This window comes from Scophthalmus maximus, chromosome 12, assembly GCF_022379125.1.
Source record: "Scophthalmus maximus strain ysfricsl-2021 chromosome 12, ASM2237912v1, whole genome shotgun sequence".
NCBI lineage: Eukaryota > Metazoa > Chordata > Actinopteri > Pleuronectiformes > Scophthalmidae > Scophthalmus > Scophthalmus maximus.
In genome coordinates, this window is record NC_061526.1 from 14,806,912 (window position 1) to 14,821,802 (window position 14,891).

Sequence of the window (14,891 nt, forward strand, 5' to 3'; positions counted from 1 at the left end):
ACATTTGAATTTACACACTATGGATATTATGTTTAATTGGGATTTACTGCTTTAACAAGATACCATTCACGATTCATTATAATAAATGTATGTGTTTTAGGATAAGACATTTCATTTTGAAAATCTGACTGAAGATTATTATGCATGTTAAGTTGATGTGGATTTCTAAGGGCTTGCACTTTGAGACATTAGTCCCTTTCCTCGCAAAACTATCACTTAATAGTGCTCTATAGATCAGATGATGTTGATAGTGACAACCTTTGTGTTGCCTGGTTGTGGAAAATCCTCCCCCAGCAACACAGTGTGCGTATCTTTACTACCTCCGCAAGTGGCTCATTTGAAATTAAGAAACCAAAGAGCCGTTATTAAAGCCACACTGACATTTAGAACCGCAAACCCTGATGACTTTTCAGAAGCTGCCTATTAACGACACACTAACCATTTTTTAACTTTATTGTTACGAGATAATATCTTTCTTTTTTTTTTTAATCAGCCATGCTAATACCCAATCCTTTGGTTTCAATAGTCGTTGTTCAAACAGAATTCGAACTTAACATCTCATGAAAATGTAATTGAAAAACAGCTCCTGCCGTCAAATTATGTCAACACGACTCCATGTACGGCTTAAGTAGCTAAATCTTTACACAACGATGCGTTTTGCAAATATTAATGAGAAGTTCACAAATGATTTTGGTCCAGAAGTTGGTCCATGATTGGTTAAAGACAGAGGTGGGGAAAGGACAATTTACTTTTGATTCCCTAAAATGGTTTAGGAATGATCTATTTATAGTCACAAGGTCGCGCTGGAGTGACAAGAGTTCGACTCCGTCAGAAGACACTGGCGACATTAACATCACAAACAGACACAACCCACGACCTCTGCCGCCCCCCCCCCCCCTCCAAATTACGACGGGGACGAACATCTCAAAGAAGTGATTAGCTGCTAGTTTAGCCAGGATCTTTCAGAAAATGACAGAAATCTGACAAAAAGAATCTTTCCGTTTAAGTACAGTACTGGATAATCCTACGGAGCAGAGCCGGATAGAAACTGTACTTGGGATGTGGAAGATCTCCTCTCTCCTTCAGTCTCTTTCTCTCTCTCAGTGCTGGCGCAGGTTACTAGCACAACCAATCCCCGTCTGCCGTTACCTGAGTTGCCATGGTAACCCTCCCCCCAAAAAGAATTTATTTCAGGAAGCAACCCATCGGCAACAACCTGTGACTCTCTCTCTCTCTCTCCGTCTGTCCCATTCTCTCTCGACTCTCTTCCTCCTCCGTCATCATTCTACTCTTTTCACTCATTCTCTTCTGTCATGCAATTTTGAGTCCTGCATGTGTGTTATATATATACACACATAGAGAGAGAGAGAGAGAGAGAGAGAGAGAGAGAACGGCTTATATTAGTGGTTGAGGGCTTGAGTAGGGATTATTGCTCTCGTAATTGTTTCAGCGAGTCCCATCTTTAGTCTAGACTGGTTGTATCCGTATTGATCGCTCGTTTTGTCGGAACCGAGGCCTGGTCCCGACCTGATCTGCGAGTTGAAATGTCGCGTGTGGCCCCGTGTCTTAAAAGAAAGAACGCTAGGATCACATCTTGTCTTTCGCGGTGACTTTTAACCCAACAAAGACAACGTGCTGTGGGACTTTTACAGGCGGGCCCCGGCTGTAGTGAGGTCGCGCGTCGGATGGGGCTGCGCAGTGGGCCACTTGCGTGAGCGAGAGAGCGAGAGAGTCACTGGATGTGTCGCTGATGGGCCACGTCCGCGGGTCAGCGCTGCTGACGAACGGGTGGCAGCACTTCGGGAGAGGGACAAGATCCCACAGGCAAGGATTGGCCGCCTGATATCAGCCACGCGACGACGCTGTGTTGCTTGCTGCGAGGGGCGCACGCAAATATCGGTTGTTGTCGCATCCTCAGGAGACCCCCACCACCACCACCACACACACACACATACAACCGACTGTATATGATGCAGTGAATGATAACCCTGTGCCATGAAACACACGCACGTTTACCTCTATTGTTTTTGTTTTTTTCATTTTTGGTTGAAATTTGAATAGTAAATTTACATTTCTAGGTCAAGAGCCGTCTACTCTTATTGGTACTTGGAACAGTGTCCTTTGCTCATTCCCCTTCATCTTTCTCCATTGCTTCATTTTTTCCCCCGTCTGTCTCTTTACGCCTCATTAGCTGTCACAGTGTGTCCATATTCGCCCATCGGGCTCCTTCATTTGGAGCTACAACCAGAGTAAATCAGGCTCCTTCACTGGGCAGTTATCTGTACTCATGGCCGGAGCCGCGCGCGTGTTTGCGCACGGGTGCGTACACAAGCAGGTGCGAACCTATGAGAAGCCTGCGTCGTACGCGCGGGTGTGTATTTATGTTCCTTTGTGCATGCGTGTGTGTGTGTGTGTGTGTGTGTGTGTACACGCCCGCATGCGTAACCGTTTGTGCCAATTATTTCATTACCGGCTGACAGATTTCTCTTTCCGCTATTACTGCTCCCCTAGCCACAGGCACCGGCAGAAACCCCAGCAATAGCGCGCGCACGCACACACACACACACACACACACACACACACACACACACACACACACACACACGCACACACACACGGCGCTTGCACACAGCAACCAGTTCAAGTCCATCAATTAAAGAGGCAATTTGCTCAAGTGGTTCCACCCGGGCCAAAAGGCAGGTGGGTGGCTATGCTCTGTTTACCTATCAGACACTATTAGGGCGAAGATGTCACTGATTTGTACGTCTGCTCTGCCTCCACTGTGTCAGCTCTGCCGTTTTGTCTGCATACATGTGCAAATGTGTGTGTGTGTGTGTGTGTGTGTGTGTGTGTGTGTGTGTGTGTGTGTGTGTGTGTGTGTGTGTGTGTGCGAGAGAGAGAGAGAGATCCTGTCAGGTCTTCCGATGATAACCGGAACGTACTGTATCTGTCAATGTGTGGCTGCCAAATGACGGATGACGCTTAGCGTTTTCTGGATGGGCTCTGCAGGCGTGTGTGTGTGTGTGTGTGTGTGTGTTTGTACGCGTGTTACGTGTCAGGTTATCAAGCTGATGATAGCAGATGCTTCTTCTGTCCACACACATCTCCATGTTTGACAAGACTGCCACAGTGATCCCTCCGTGTGTGGGTTTTGTTATTTGTGTGTGTCCGTGTGTGTGTGTGTGGCCTCTGCAGCAATATTTCATCCTCTCTAAAGTCCCATAACAGCATAGGAACTTGCCGCACAGTGTGTGTGTGTGTGTGTGTGTGTGTGTGTGTGTGTGTGTGTGTGGGCAAGTGACCCTTTGTTGCTCTGTACACTTCCTCTGTGCCTGTGTGCAGAGCTACACTTGCATGTAGCATTTATTCACCACCTAAGAGTGTGTGTTCTGAATGTATGCCACACACACACACACACACACACACACACACAGTCTGTTTGATAAATTAGACTTGGAGCAGCAGGAATTTGCTAAAGCAATGTACTAAAGCAAACACAAGATAGCACGTACAGTCTGTCAAGCTTCGATGTATATTTGCAAGAATGTGAGTGTGTGTGTGTGTGTGTGTGTGAGAGAACGTACTTTCCTGCATTTGTATTTGTCGCTACACCCCTGCTTGTTGACACAAACTCGCTGAGGAAGTTCGTGCAACGGCGTTATCTGTAGAGAAAGCCAGGCTGCTTGTTTACATGCCGACCCCGTCGTGCAGAAGTGTTCCAAGGCGCGTGGAAAACACACGCAAAGAGGCGAACCGCACCAAACAAGACCTACATGTCAATGTTTCCTCTCCCCGCTGTTTGATGCAAGCGTAGGGGCCTTCTGTTTCCAGAGTCCCATAAGCCCCATTTCCTTTCAACTCATTGGAAGGGGTATTATCCTTGGGCTTATGTGCCAGTGCGCAAGGTATAATTTATTGTCTGTTCAGCAAGGCAAATGTGCAAGCCTGGCACATTTCATTTGCTGAATACATATCATTATAAAAATATGATTTTTGTGAGCGCCCTTGTGTGTGTGTGTGTGTGTGTGTGTGTGTGTGTGTGTTTCACACCGTGTGGTGAAATGCTATCTAGGGTACGTCTGATTCAGGCCTTTACTGTGAATCTCTTGGTGATAATAAGCTCTGAAATATGGCATATTGGGTGCACTGTGTGTGTGTGTGTGTGTGTGTGTGTGTGTGTGTGTGTGTGTGTGTGTGTGTGTGTGTGTGTGTGTGTGTGTGTGTGTGTGTGTGTGTGTGTGCGTGTGTGTGTGTGAGAGGCCGGCCAAGCCAGTGTTATATGAAGGGGGGGAGATGTGTGCCAGACACATCAGTGCACATCAATGCATACCTAATAGAGAACATGTGCATTACTTCTCAGATATTGAAACACTAAGTCTGAAACGCAGTGACCCACCTGCCTCCCTTATGTACATGAATCCACTTGAGCTCGCAGCAGACAGCTGGCACACCCAGGTTGCTTTAGCACCCATAGCACACACACACACACACACAGCATGACTTGTAAATCACCGTGCACGCAATGCATATCCTCGACATGTGTATTACTTATAAGTGAAGAATGTGTGGCTTTAAAAAAGAAAAAACCCTAACAGCAACACTGTAAAGAAGCAACACACCACGGGAGGAAGGCTTTCTGTATTCATGAGTTTGGTTTTTAACAGTCCCTGCAGGTGCAACAATGAAGTTTCTCTCCCCCATGTGGAATGGACCGTGATGATTATGATGAAGCAGAATTGCCGGCTGTTTTTCTTCCTTTCTTTAAACCCCCCCATCCCCCCGCCCTGCTGTTGTATCGACAGAGCTGTAAACATAAGCATAAAACTATATGTTGCAACGATGTAACTGTAAAAAAAAAAAAGGGGGGGGGGGGGGCGCTATTAACAGCTGCAGGAGTAGAGAAAGAAATCCAAGAGCTGAGAGAGAGGGGCCGCCGCTCCCAACTATTCTACAACCGGAGCGGATGCACAAACAATAGCGATCGAATTGCGGAGAAAGAAAAAGATTTAAAAGTCAGCGTCTCTTTCCTTTTCTCAAAAGAGCCTCATTAAAAACTTTTTAATGCATAAAAACGTTAAAACTTTTTTACAAGTTAGTCTTTGTCTACCACACAAAGGAAACATGCGATCGTTTGAATGATGTCATTCAATCGGCGCTGTAGCGTCTGCAAGCTACGTCAATTGTGTCAACGGGGATCACCAGAATTGCCGCGAACGTGTCGAGTTATCTCGCTTTGTTGAATGGCTGACATCCATGTCAGCACCTTTTGATTCCGCTCACTGTAATGGCATTATGAGATAAATGATGCTTGTTATGACCCATAATGTTATGACTTGCCCTTTACAGTGGGCGAAACCCATTTTCTCCCACAGCGCCCGGATCGAGAGGAACAGGAACTGGAACCCCAAAAGCAATCTATTCAAGGGTGCAACGAGCTAAGGGGATGTGGCACGCCAATGTTTTTTAGTGATTTTCATTATGTGTCATTCGATTGTAATTCATTTTCAATTGGACCATAAGAGCCGCCGCCGTAAGCGGTGCAAAAGGCGGGAACGAGCGAAGGAGGATCTTGTTTGGCTGCGAGACATCCCAAGAACGAAAATAATGATCTTTATGAAATTACTTTAGACACAATCTGACAGCCAAGACAAAGCAAGTGGCTTGCCTTGTTCGAATCGATAAAGCCTCCATTAGTTTTCTAAAGAGTAACATGCAATTTGTTGTGGTGGAGCCGCATAGCATCGGTAATATTCTTCCCCTCCGACACTAAAAGCTAATGCACTATAGCCAAACCTAATGTCAGATTAAACCTACATTTCTGTCAGATGGAAATGGAAAAATGCTTCGAACGTGCTAGATCCATAACGCATGACCGAGCCCGTTATCACAGACACCACATTTGTGTCACAACAGCCTCCGGGGCCGATCCTTTGTGAAGACGGGAAAAACCTTCTTTCTGAATCCATTCAGGTGACTGTGATCCCATGCACGACGGAGATCAAACTTCTTAAGTAGCTATTGATCACCTAGACGAGCAGAGACACGGCGATTGATCGAGCGGAGGGATGACCTCATCTCTGCCTTTGACAAAAGCAGGAAGGCACAAATTGAAAAGCAGAGGGGTAAGCACACTCCTCAGCCGTCATTTCCTCGAGAACGTGCGGATGTATCACAATCGAGCACCCTGTGGTCATGGAATCAATAGTCTAGAGAGTTAGTTCATGAATAAGATGGACAGTGGGTCCGGCCTCAGTTCCCTTGTATCAGCACTCTTTGAGCTGGTGTATCGAGATGAATACACTACATGCGTGGGTTGGATCGGCCGAGGGGAGGGACCGTCTTCTCTTTGAGAGATGGTCGGGATGGACGTGTTGCCAGTGTTGCAAGAATGGGCCCCGAGGAATCCTCCCTTCCTTGGAGGAAAACGCTGATCTGAGAGGATCTTTCTCTTGCCGGCTGACAAGCTGATAGACAAATGGCCCTGCTACTCTCTAACCTCTCAAACAACTGGCCCTCCTTCTTCTTGTCCTACGCTTCAGCGTGTGTGTGTGTGTGTGTATGTGTGTGTGTGTGTGTGTGTGTGTGTGTGTGTTCTACCAAACCCTCCTCCTTCTTCAGTCGATCTTGTGTATGCATGCACGAGCACTCGCATGACTAATTAATACGGCACATCGCAGTGACCAGAACACATTCCCCGGCAACTGCATGAGGTTTTAATTAAAGATACAGATGCGGTTATTAAAATCGCTCGGTCCCACATCTTTACACCCCGGAAAAAGCACTATCTCGCAAATCTGCGCTCGCTTGCTGATCTGTGCCACAATTTCTGTGTTACACACTTTGTCACCAGCATCGGTGTTACACTAATGGGCGCGGGCGATTTAAGGCAAAGCATTGCATGTCCTTGATGATTCAAGGTTTTACAGAGTGGCTCAATTCTGTGTCTTCTGGCTCGGATTGGTAGGGCCCCGGGGAGTTTTAGATGGCACTTCGCGGGTGGAAGGGCGGGAATGAAGTGTGCTAGGTCGATGTCTTTCTGACATCACAATTTCCAAAGGCCAGTGAGTCTCTCTTCAATAAAAAAAACTGGAGCCTAGCGACGATCCTCGCAGCCAGATTTTCAATAGCGTCTAACTCCAACCCACAGCCTTTCTTTTTATTGTCCTGCAGCAATAGGACTTAAGGAAAACTGGGTGCAATAGTGCACACTCTTTACCGTCCCACGATCAATAGGAACTGTGAAAAAAAAAAAGTGCCATTAGTAAATATTGAAGATTCCAGACATGCATACAAACACACACGCAGATTTAAAAGTGCCCCTGGACACAGGACACAAGGGGGTCGTTTGAAGTTGACTTAGATTACCTTGGAAAACCACCACAGGTTCTTACTGCAACTGTGATTGATTCATCGAAGTGAATTAATTAACGGACCCCTTCACTAATGAATCAATTAAGCAATTGATTAATGTGCTTTTCCCCCCTCTGGGTTATAGCTGGTACTGACCATTAAAGATACACTGCGCTCAATTTAGAATCGGTTCACGGCAGATTACGTGCAGGGGGGAAACGCTCGGTTTACCTGCGCGTGTCATCGCTGCGAGGGATTTTCACTGAGGATTTGCCCAGCAAAACACGGCGATCGCGACACTGCTTGTGTATTCTAAAGAAGTATTACTGCGGCATTAAATTCACGCATATTATCTTTATGGCACTCGAGCCTAAAGCTGTGCTTGGGGGCTGGGTTCCCCTAAAATCCCTCCTTTCTGCAGATTAAAAATAGATGCCTGAGAAGGAAGAAACGCTTAATGACTGCACCTCCGAATACGACTACCCAGGCATGTTCGAGTCAGAGCTCACGCCGCACTTCACTCTGGCCTTTGTTGTAATTAAACAATCCCACGTCTTTTAGATGCAGGTGACGGCTGGCAGACAGCTACGCCTTTCAACGGCTGTGCCTGGAGTTAGTGCGGCATTCCGCCTCTCCAGCACAAACTGAATTAATGTTCTGATGGAATAAAATGAAAACGCGGCATTCACGGGCAAATTCCACAATGGAATGAAAGAGGAGGGACAGAGATGTCTGCAACGTGAGAGAACGGGGGAGACGCAGCAATGTAGCATCGGCACAACACAGGCAATATAACAACAGTATAGTAGCAGCGCCTTCAGCGTCTTACTTAACCATTCATCGGATGACAACTCTGGTGCATCCTACAAATCCCACAGTCATTGAATTGGTTCCATTGCTGCGAAAAAAACGCCTCATGCATCCACTGGTCACTTCCAGGCAATGGGGTCTAATCTTGAAGGCTGCAAACACAGGCCATGGCATTGTGAGACACTGCAGAGTGCAGTGGCCTTTGTCTTTGCGGGGGCCCTGAGCTTCGAGTTGAGAGCTTTGTAAAGGTGACCTGATTAGCCATTGTTCCACAAGGACCTCTTAAAATAAACGTGCACTCGATGACCTCTCCTGTGAATGGCGAAGGAGCAATATCTCCCTTGCCCGAGCTGCATTGCCTGCCTGGTTCACAAACAAGCTGCCCCGTGAAAGAGCTCAAACTGTGTGTACAGAATTGTGATTGGTTCCTTTTCTTTTACCGCCTGTTTCTTCTTGGTCAAAACATAGAAACGTTGGCTAATTGGGAGTGCCTCTCTTTTAAGACGTGACGGGGGCTTCCCTTTCTCCAAGGGCGAACGTACGTCCACGACGCCAAGCATTTGGCACTGCTCGACCCAAATCTGCCTGAGGCTGCTCTGAGCAGAGGACACACTGTCACTCTAATCCATGTCTTTTTTTCATTTTTTTTTCTCCACCAGGACTGTGTGTCTGTCTGTGGTAAATGAAAACTGATTTTGGTCGCCTGATGTCAAGTGCAGTGCATGAATACACACGTCTCTGTCACTTTGGCCCATTGTGCCTCACCCTGTGGTTTTACCTGAGGATCAATAACTGCAGTCGTCCGGCAGACTGTCGGTAGAAGACAAGGAGAGGTCACCGGGGGCGTGCAGATGCTAGTTTAATGAATGCATGCCAAGAAAACATGCAAAGGTACTCCGACTCAATTGTTTTCACAGAGGCGTGTTAGGCAATACGCCTCTCTGAGATATGAAATAGGAATGGTTTCTTCTGGCGAAATGGATACATGTGAAAATGAGTTCAGTGGAGGGATTTACCAGAGATTCCCCTTAGATCAAATTCTATCTTCTTTCTTTTCAGTCCTGTTCCCTCATTGAGAGAAGTTGTTAATAACAGAACACTGAAATAGATTTGGTAATAGGTCATTGGTAAGAGGCAAAGATCTTTCTATCTTAGATAATGACTGATACCAATATTAGGGAGTAAAAAAAATCATTCTACCGATATAGCAACTGAAATATATATCAGTAAAAAGAATTGGCAATGAGTCCTAACATGTCATTATCGAACCCTTTACAGTTTAACCATGAACTTTATTATAAATAAAAAGAAAACATAAATACAAACAAGTATATACAACTCAAATTTAGAAAATAAACCTAAACGCACATCTTTTCTGTAAAATTAAAACACTGAAGGCTCATATCGACGGATATTAAATATTAAAGATATTATATATCAGCCAATCAATGTATTGGTCGGGATCAAGAGAATTCAATTTATCTCTTCTATAGCTGTGGGTCATAACATTTCCTCACGATTTCCATCACTTAATCATACTTTCTATACAAAATGTGCTTCATTGAGAGGGAAATATTTCAACATTTTAACAATATATCTCACATAATCTTCCCTGATGCTAATCTCCACAACTTAATTGCTGTATTAGGGTAGAACTACAGGCCATTGCAGTTTTAACAGAAGCCGCACTTCATAACTTTAATTGCAACCCAATTTCATGGGGTGCCGCGATTTCATGCCGCAAATTATTGTATAACAGCAAGTAATGTATGGTTCTCTCGTCATTATTTCACAGAGATTGGCCAGGGTTCGACCAGTGGATTTTCCCTGCGCCGAAAAAAAAACATTCCATGAACCTGTCAGGATCTCTATTGCCATGTGACAAATATTTCGGCCAATGAAGAGCAAAATGGGATTCGCTCCGTTGCCTGAATTATTGAAATGGACAGTGTGGGAAATGAATGGTGCAAAATCCATCCACATTCCCTATGCATTATGTTTTAATACGTTTCAATTCCTGATACGCCAACCCCCCCCCAAGATCCAATGTCACATTATGCAAGGGGGCTGACGCAATAAGGTGTGGAACACTAGTTGCCGTGTTGGGCTAACAGACGGGCTGGCAGGGGGCTCACATTTTGTTTCTTTGTGAGCACGGACAAACATCCAAATCCGGGATCTCTTCCCATAGCAGGCACTCCCACCTTTATATGTTAATAGCTCGGGACTTGACAGGCTACCTTCACATGACATACCACCTGCATACACATTCTGCACCCACGGCGGCAGGTCACGCCCACATGAAGGTAAAGACGGCGAAAGGTGATCAATCTGTGACGTGGTGGGGAGCAGGCTAAAAATACAGTTTCCTGTCTTCCCTCTTTCCCTTTTCTTCCGATTCACAGTGGAGTTGGGTTGTGTTGCACAACGCCGATGTTCTTATTAAGAAATTAAATTAAACGGGTTAAAAGGCCCCTGTTCTTTTTATGGCCCCTTGTGCATGCCTTTCATTACCCTCGACTGCAAATGCAGTGCTTTGAATTCGTCTCATCACTTCGTGCCATTAGCCACCGCCGCTGGCTTTGACCTTGGTCATTCTCGTAGCCTAAAACAGTGAGCATATCCTCGCCCCCTTCTTTTGGATGCCTCTCTCCCTGCAGCGCTCTCTCTCCTCTGGATTTCAACAGGGACCAAATAAACCATTATAAACTTAAACTGCATCTTTTTGCCACATACTGAACCAGTAGCCCCCCCCGTCCCCCCCCCCGTCCCCGTCCCCCGAAAGTCAAAGGCTATTCGGTGTCGACTCTGAAAGCAGAAAAAAATGCAGGCTAAGGGAAAGGAAAAAAACCTTGGTGTAAAAAGCACAACATGATACAGACAAACAACGCGGCGGTGAAGGTCAAAAATATTGCCTTGCCAGTCAACAGGCTCGACCGTGCTGACGGCCTGAATCTAATGACATTAACACAGCCACGAGCAGCATTTTTTTTTTCCTTTTCTTTTTTGCGCGTACTGCTCGATGGCCACACAATCCTCTTTTTGACCTCTGTGGAAAAGGCCACAGTCAATTAAAAGTCCAAACGGAGGCTTCGGGACATGTGCCAGTACAAAATCCTGAACTCCCCTTTGTCTCCCATTTTGGCTGACGGACAAGCAACATCCCCCCTTCCCCATCCCTCGCTCTCCTTTCAGTAAGCCTGGACATTCTCCGACCACAAAGTGGCCATGGACTCACTGACGGTGAGGAGAGAGTGTATGCCACTGCTTGACCTGAATATTTGCCCAGGGCCCGGAGGCAGGGAGGGGGGGGGGGGGGGGTGCAGCAGGCCATTCCAAGCCACATTTCTTGATAACCCGGCACAAAAGGGAAACCCACGAGTTCCTAAAGTGCCAAACAGACTCTGCTCGCCCGGGGGCATACATGTATTAAAGGGGATATTATAAGTGCTGGGGTTTTTTTTTTTGTGTGTGTGTGCCAGGTTCATGCAGTACAGCAATTCCCCAGCTTGCAACCATTTGACTTTCATAAGGAGTTTAAGCAGTAAGTGTGCTCAACCCCGTGCATGAAGATCTCCCCGTGGGCCGGTTGGATTTGTGTTTATCATGTTCCACTGTGGGTGGAATTAACGACGAGGGGGATGACGCGCCTCACTGTTAAACAAAAAAACAAAAAAAACGTCAGTTCAATTCCGATGCATCTGGTTTCTGTCAAAGCTGTCAAAGCACACTTATCGTTCACTCAGCAGCATGTCAGCAAGTTAGAAAACTGCATGAATTTTAACCCCCCAACCACCACCAGCAGCACCAGCATCAGCATCACCGTGCAGCCATATCCACAGGCCGGGATGCAGCGTGGCAACAGTCAGATTGTGGACAGTGTATTCAATCCTCGCTGGGAGGAGTGTGACCGATCATCGCGGTTTATCCGGCGGGAAACATAAAAAGGGGCATAAAGAAACAACACAATGGAAGGTAAACGGAAAGACATTAGAACCGCTTGACCTCGATGTTACCCTAAAGCTAGACTCTAGTGCCATCTATTGAGAACGCTTATACCACAAATCAGTATTCCACACAAACAGTGAACTGCATATTTGAATGCTTTTATTCCCCCCACAGCACAGCTTGGATTTACATCTTCGACTGTACAAAATTGATCAATCGGTTATCCTCGGGCGGATGACTTGTTGGGGGGGAGAAAACGCAGGTTAGGACAATCAAAGCAGAGCGAAACAGCGTGTGCGCCTCATCCAACCGAGTCTGCGTTACTGTGGTTTTAGGATGGATTCTTTATTTGACAGCTGCAAAGAACTTGGTCGATATTCGACTGCATATGGGATTATCCCAGCAGGGGAAAACTTCATTAAACTGGAGAGGGGGGAAATGCAGTCAGACAACCTTTAAAAAAAAAAGAAAGAAGAAAAAGTGAGAGGCGAGCCGGTGGAGTTGTGGAGCGGTTACCTTCTCTGAGCAGGCGGGAGTGGATGAGGAGGATGAGGAAGCAGCAGATCGCCGCTCCGGTCAGTGCCCACGCAACTCTGAGCAGCTGCATCCCGGCGTGGGAGGACGAGGACGAGGAGGAGGACGAGGAGGAGGAGGGCTTGTGGCGCGGAACCGAGGGAGACAACTCCACCACCTCAGCTCACAACAGACAACACGCACTGGCTCGTGTTCATCCCGTTCATCCCCCAAACAAAACAAAAAAAAAGGGAGAAAAAAGAAAAATCCTCACTTGATAGTCCGGGTTCAGATGTGAGCAAGAGAGGGCTGGGATCCGTAAAGCAGGACCCCCACCCCCCCACCCCCCCCGAAAAATACAAATAAAAATATGCGCGCTTGCCTCGACGCCGCGTGTGCGTCAGAGTGACTCCAAAAAAAACAACCCAAAACGCAGGGGGCGATCAACCCCCAATCTCCGACTGAAGGGCTGGCATCCTCTTCCTTTTCTTTTTCTCTCCCCCCCCTTCAGGAGTCTCTCGTCGTCTCGTCGGTGTCACTCGCGGCGGAGCGGGCTGCGCCCCTCGGAGGCTCCGTCTTCGAGAGCGCACGGCGGTCCACGGCGATGCGGCGCGCACACGACGATCATCGCTCCCCGTCGCATGTTACGCACAGATCTCTCCCCATTGCTGGAGAGGCGGAGGAGGCGCACACTGCCGACCAAGTCGCCCCGCAGCTTTCGTTTTCCCTCCCTCTCTCTCTCTCCCTCTCTCTCTCTCTCTCTCTCTCTGTCTGTCTGTCTCTCTCTCTCTCTCACTCTCTCTCTCTCACCCCCAGTTCTCCACTATATCGCTCCATCGTTCCGTCACGCTCTCTCTCTCTCTCTCTCTCTCTCTCTCTCTCACACTCACTCACTCTCTCTCTCTCATTCCCCCTGTCACTGGTGCCCTCTCTCCCCTTCTACCTCCTCCTCCCCATCCCTCTGTCTGCTTCCCTCCTTCTCTCCCTGATTCACTCCGACGCAACTCTTGCCAGTTACGCACGAGAACGGCTATAAGCTTCATAAACTATGCAAACCTCTCTGCGCTTCGCAACATCTTGGAAACCCCCCCCCAAAAAAAAAAAAAAAAAATTGAGAGGGCTGACACATTCCTCATGACGTTCCTCTGAAGGCAAATTAAGTATAGTCACGTTGAGCAGAGACTTGGCTGCGCAGGTTTTCATTCTGTCCAGTTTGTCCTCCCCATCAGATAATCTATAGCTGGAGATCTCAACAGTTGCAGGGCACAAATGTGTGCGCGTGTGTGTTCCTCATACCAGGTCGACACTCCCCCCCCCCCCCCCCCCCCCTCCTCTGCGTAGCTCCAGGTTACGTCACAACTCCCCCAAATAATCTCCTCCTGGCTACAGAGCCTGAGATAGTGCTGCTGCTATAATAATAGGATGTTTCCACTGATAAATAAAAAGTGAGCAAACCGTGGGCTGCCTGCCAGTGATCATCATTATTATTATTATTTTTTTTGGGCAACTGCAAAAATAGTAACACTGGCCAAGCCTCCCAGTTACTGAGACGAGCGTGAGGCTTTGGCCCGAGGCTCAGTTTACTCCAAGAATACTCAAGACCCCTGCAAGTGATCACAACACGCGTGGTCTGGCTCTGTGTCACAGTGGGGGTCTTTAAAACAAAAGGATGTCAGCATCCTGTGAGTGAAAACAATCCGGCTGGAGAAGGAAAAACAATAGCTTGTGGAAAAAAAAAAAACGCTCCCCACTGCTCACTCTGCGGGTGCCAACACGGCCATTGTTTCTGATTTATGTATATTTGCTCGCTGCCTGACTCTCACGTGACGAGGGATTGTTCACTCAAGTTCGTCCATCAGTCATTTTGGAAGGCGACCGGTCAGCTCGCGCACACAATGGGCCCATATTGGGCCGCTCGAGTGACAGCCGGGCGTCTGAAAGGCACGGCGTCTCCTCCTCGTGAGTTTTATCCCTGCGTCTGTTTGGTGTTCTAATTGAATCAGAATGACACGGTCGGTTGACTGGCGGTGCCACTCAAACCAGAAAAAACTGTCATTGCAGTGTCTATAAGGTTTGGCCCCTGCAGCTACCAGTACTAATTAGCTGATAACAGTCTCTGTTGGCTGGCATGCATGCCAGACGTTGTGTGTGTGTGTGTGTGCTTGTGTGCAGGCCTTGAATGTCTACGCCGTTGTTTGCATGTTACCATGTGTATGCGTTAGAGAGGCCTTTTTTTTCTCCCTGTGCTGACACCTCCCTGCCTCCTCTTC

The 14,891-nt window shown here is 47.2% G+C and overlaps 1 protein-coding gene and 1 long non-coding RNA gene across 7 annotated transcripts in view; one reads left to right on the top strand and one right to left on the bottom strand.

Moving 5' to 3' along the window:
• LOC124849336 overlaps positions 1–14,891 on the top strand; it is a 279,602-nt gene that overhangs the window by 218,881 nt on the left and 45,830 nt on the right. The gene's annotated exons all lie outside the window — the stretch shown is intronic.
• LOC118317899 (chemokine-like protein TAFA-5) overlaps positions 1–14,891 on the bottom strand; it is a 122,755-nt gene that overhangs the window by 68,077 nt on the left and 39,787 nt on the right. Inside the window, exon 1 of one of the 3 annotated variants that reach the window (XM_035647034.2) lies at positions 12,625–13,703. The exons of the other annotated variants lie outside the window; for them this stretch is intronic. Coding sequence (XP_035502927.1) covers positions 12,625–12,715 — 91 coding nt within the window. The 5' untranslated portion in view covers positions 12,716–13,703. Of the gene's footprint in view, positions 1–12,624; positions 13,704–14,891 lie in introns of those variants that run through there. 3 annotated transcript variants of the gene reach the window in all.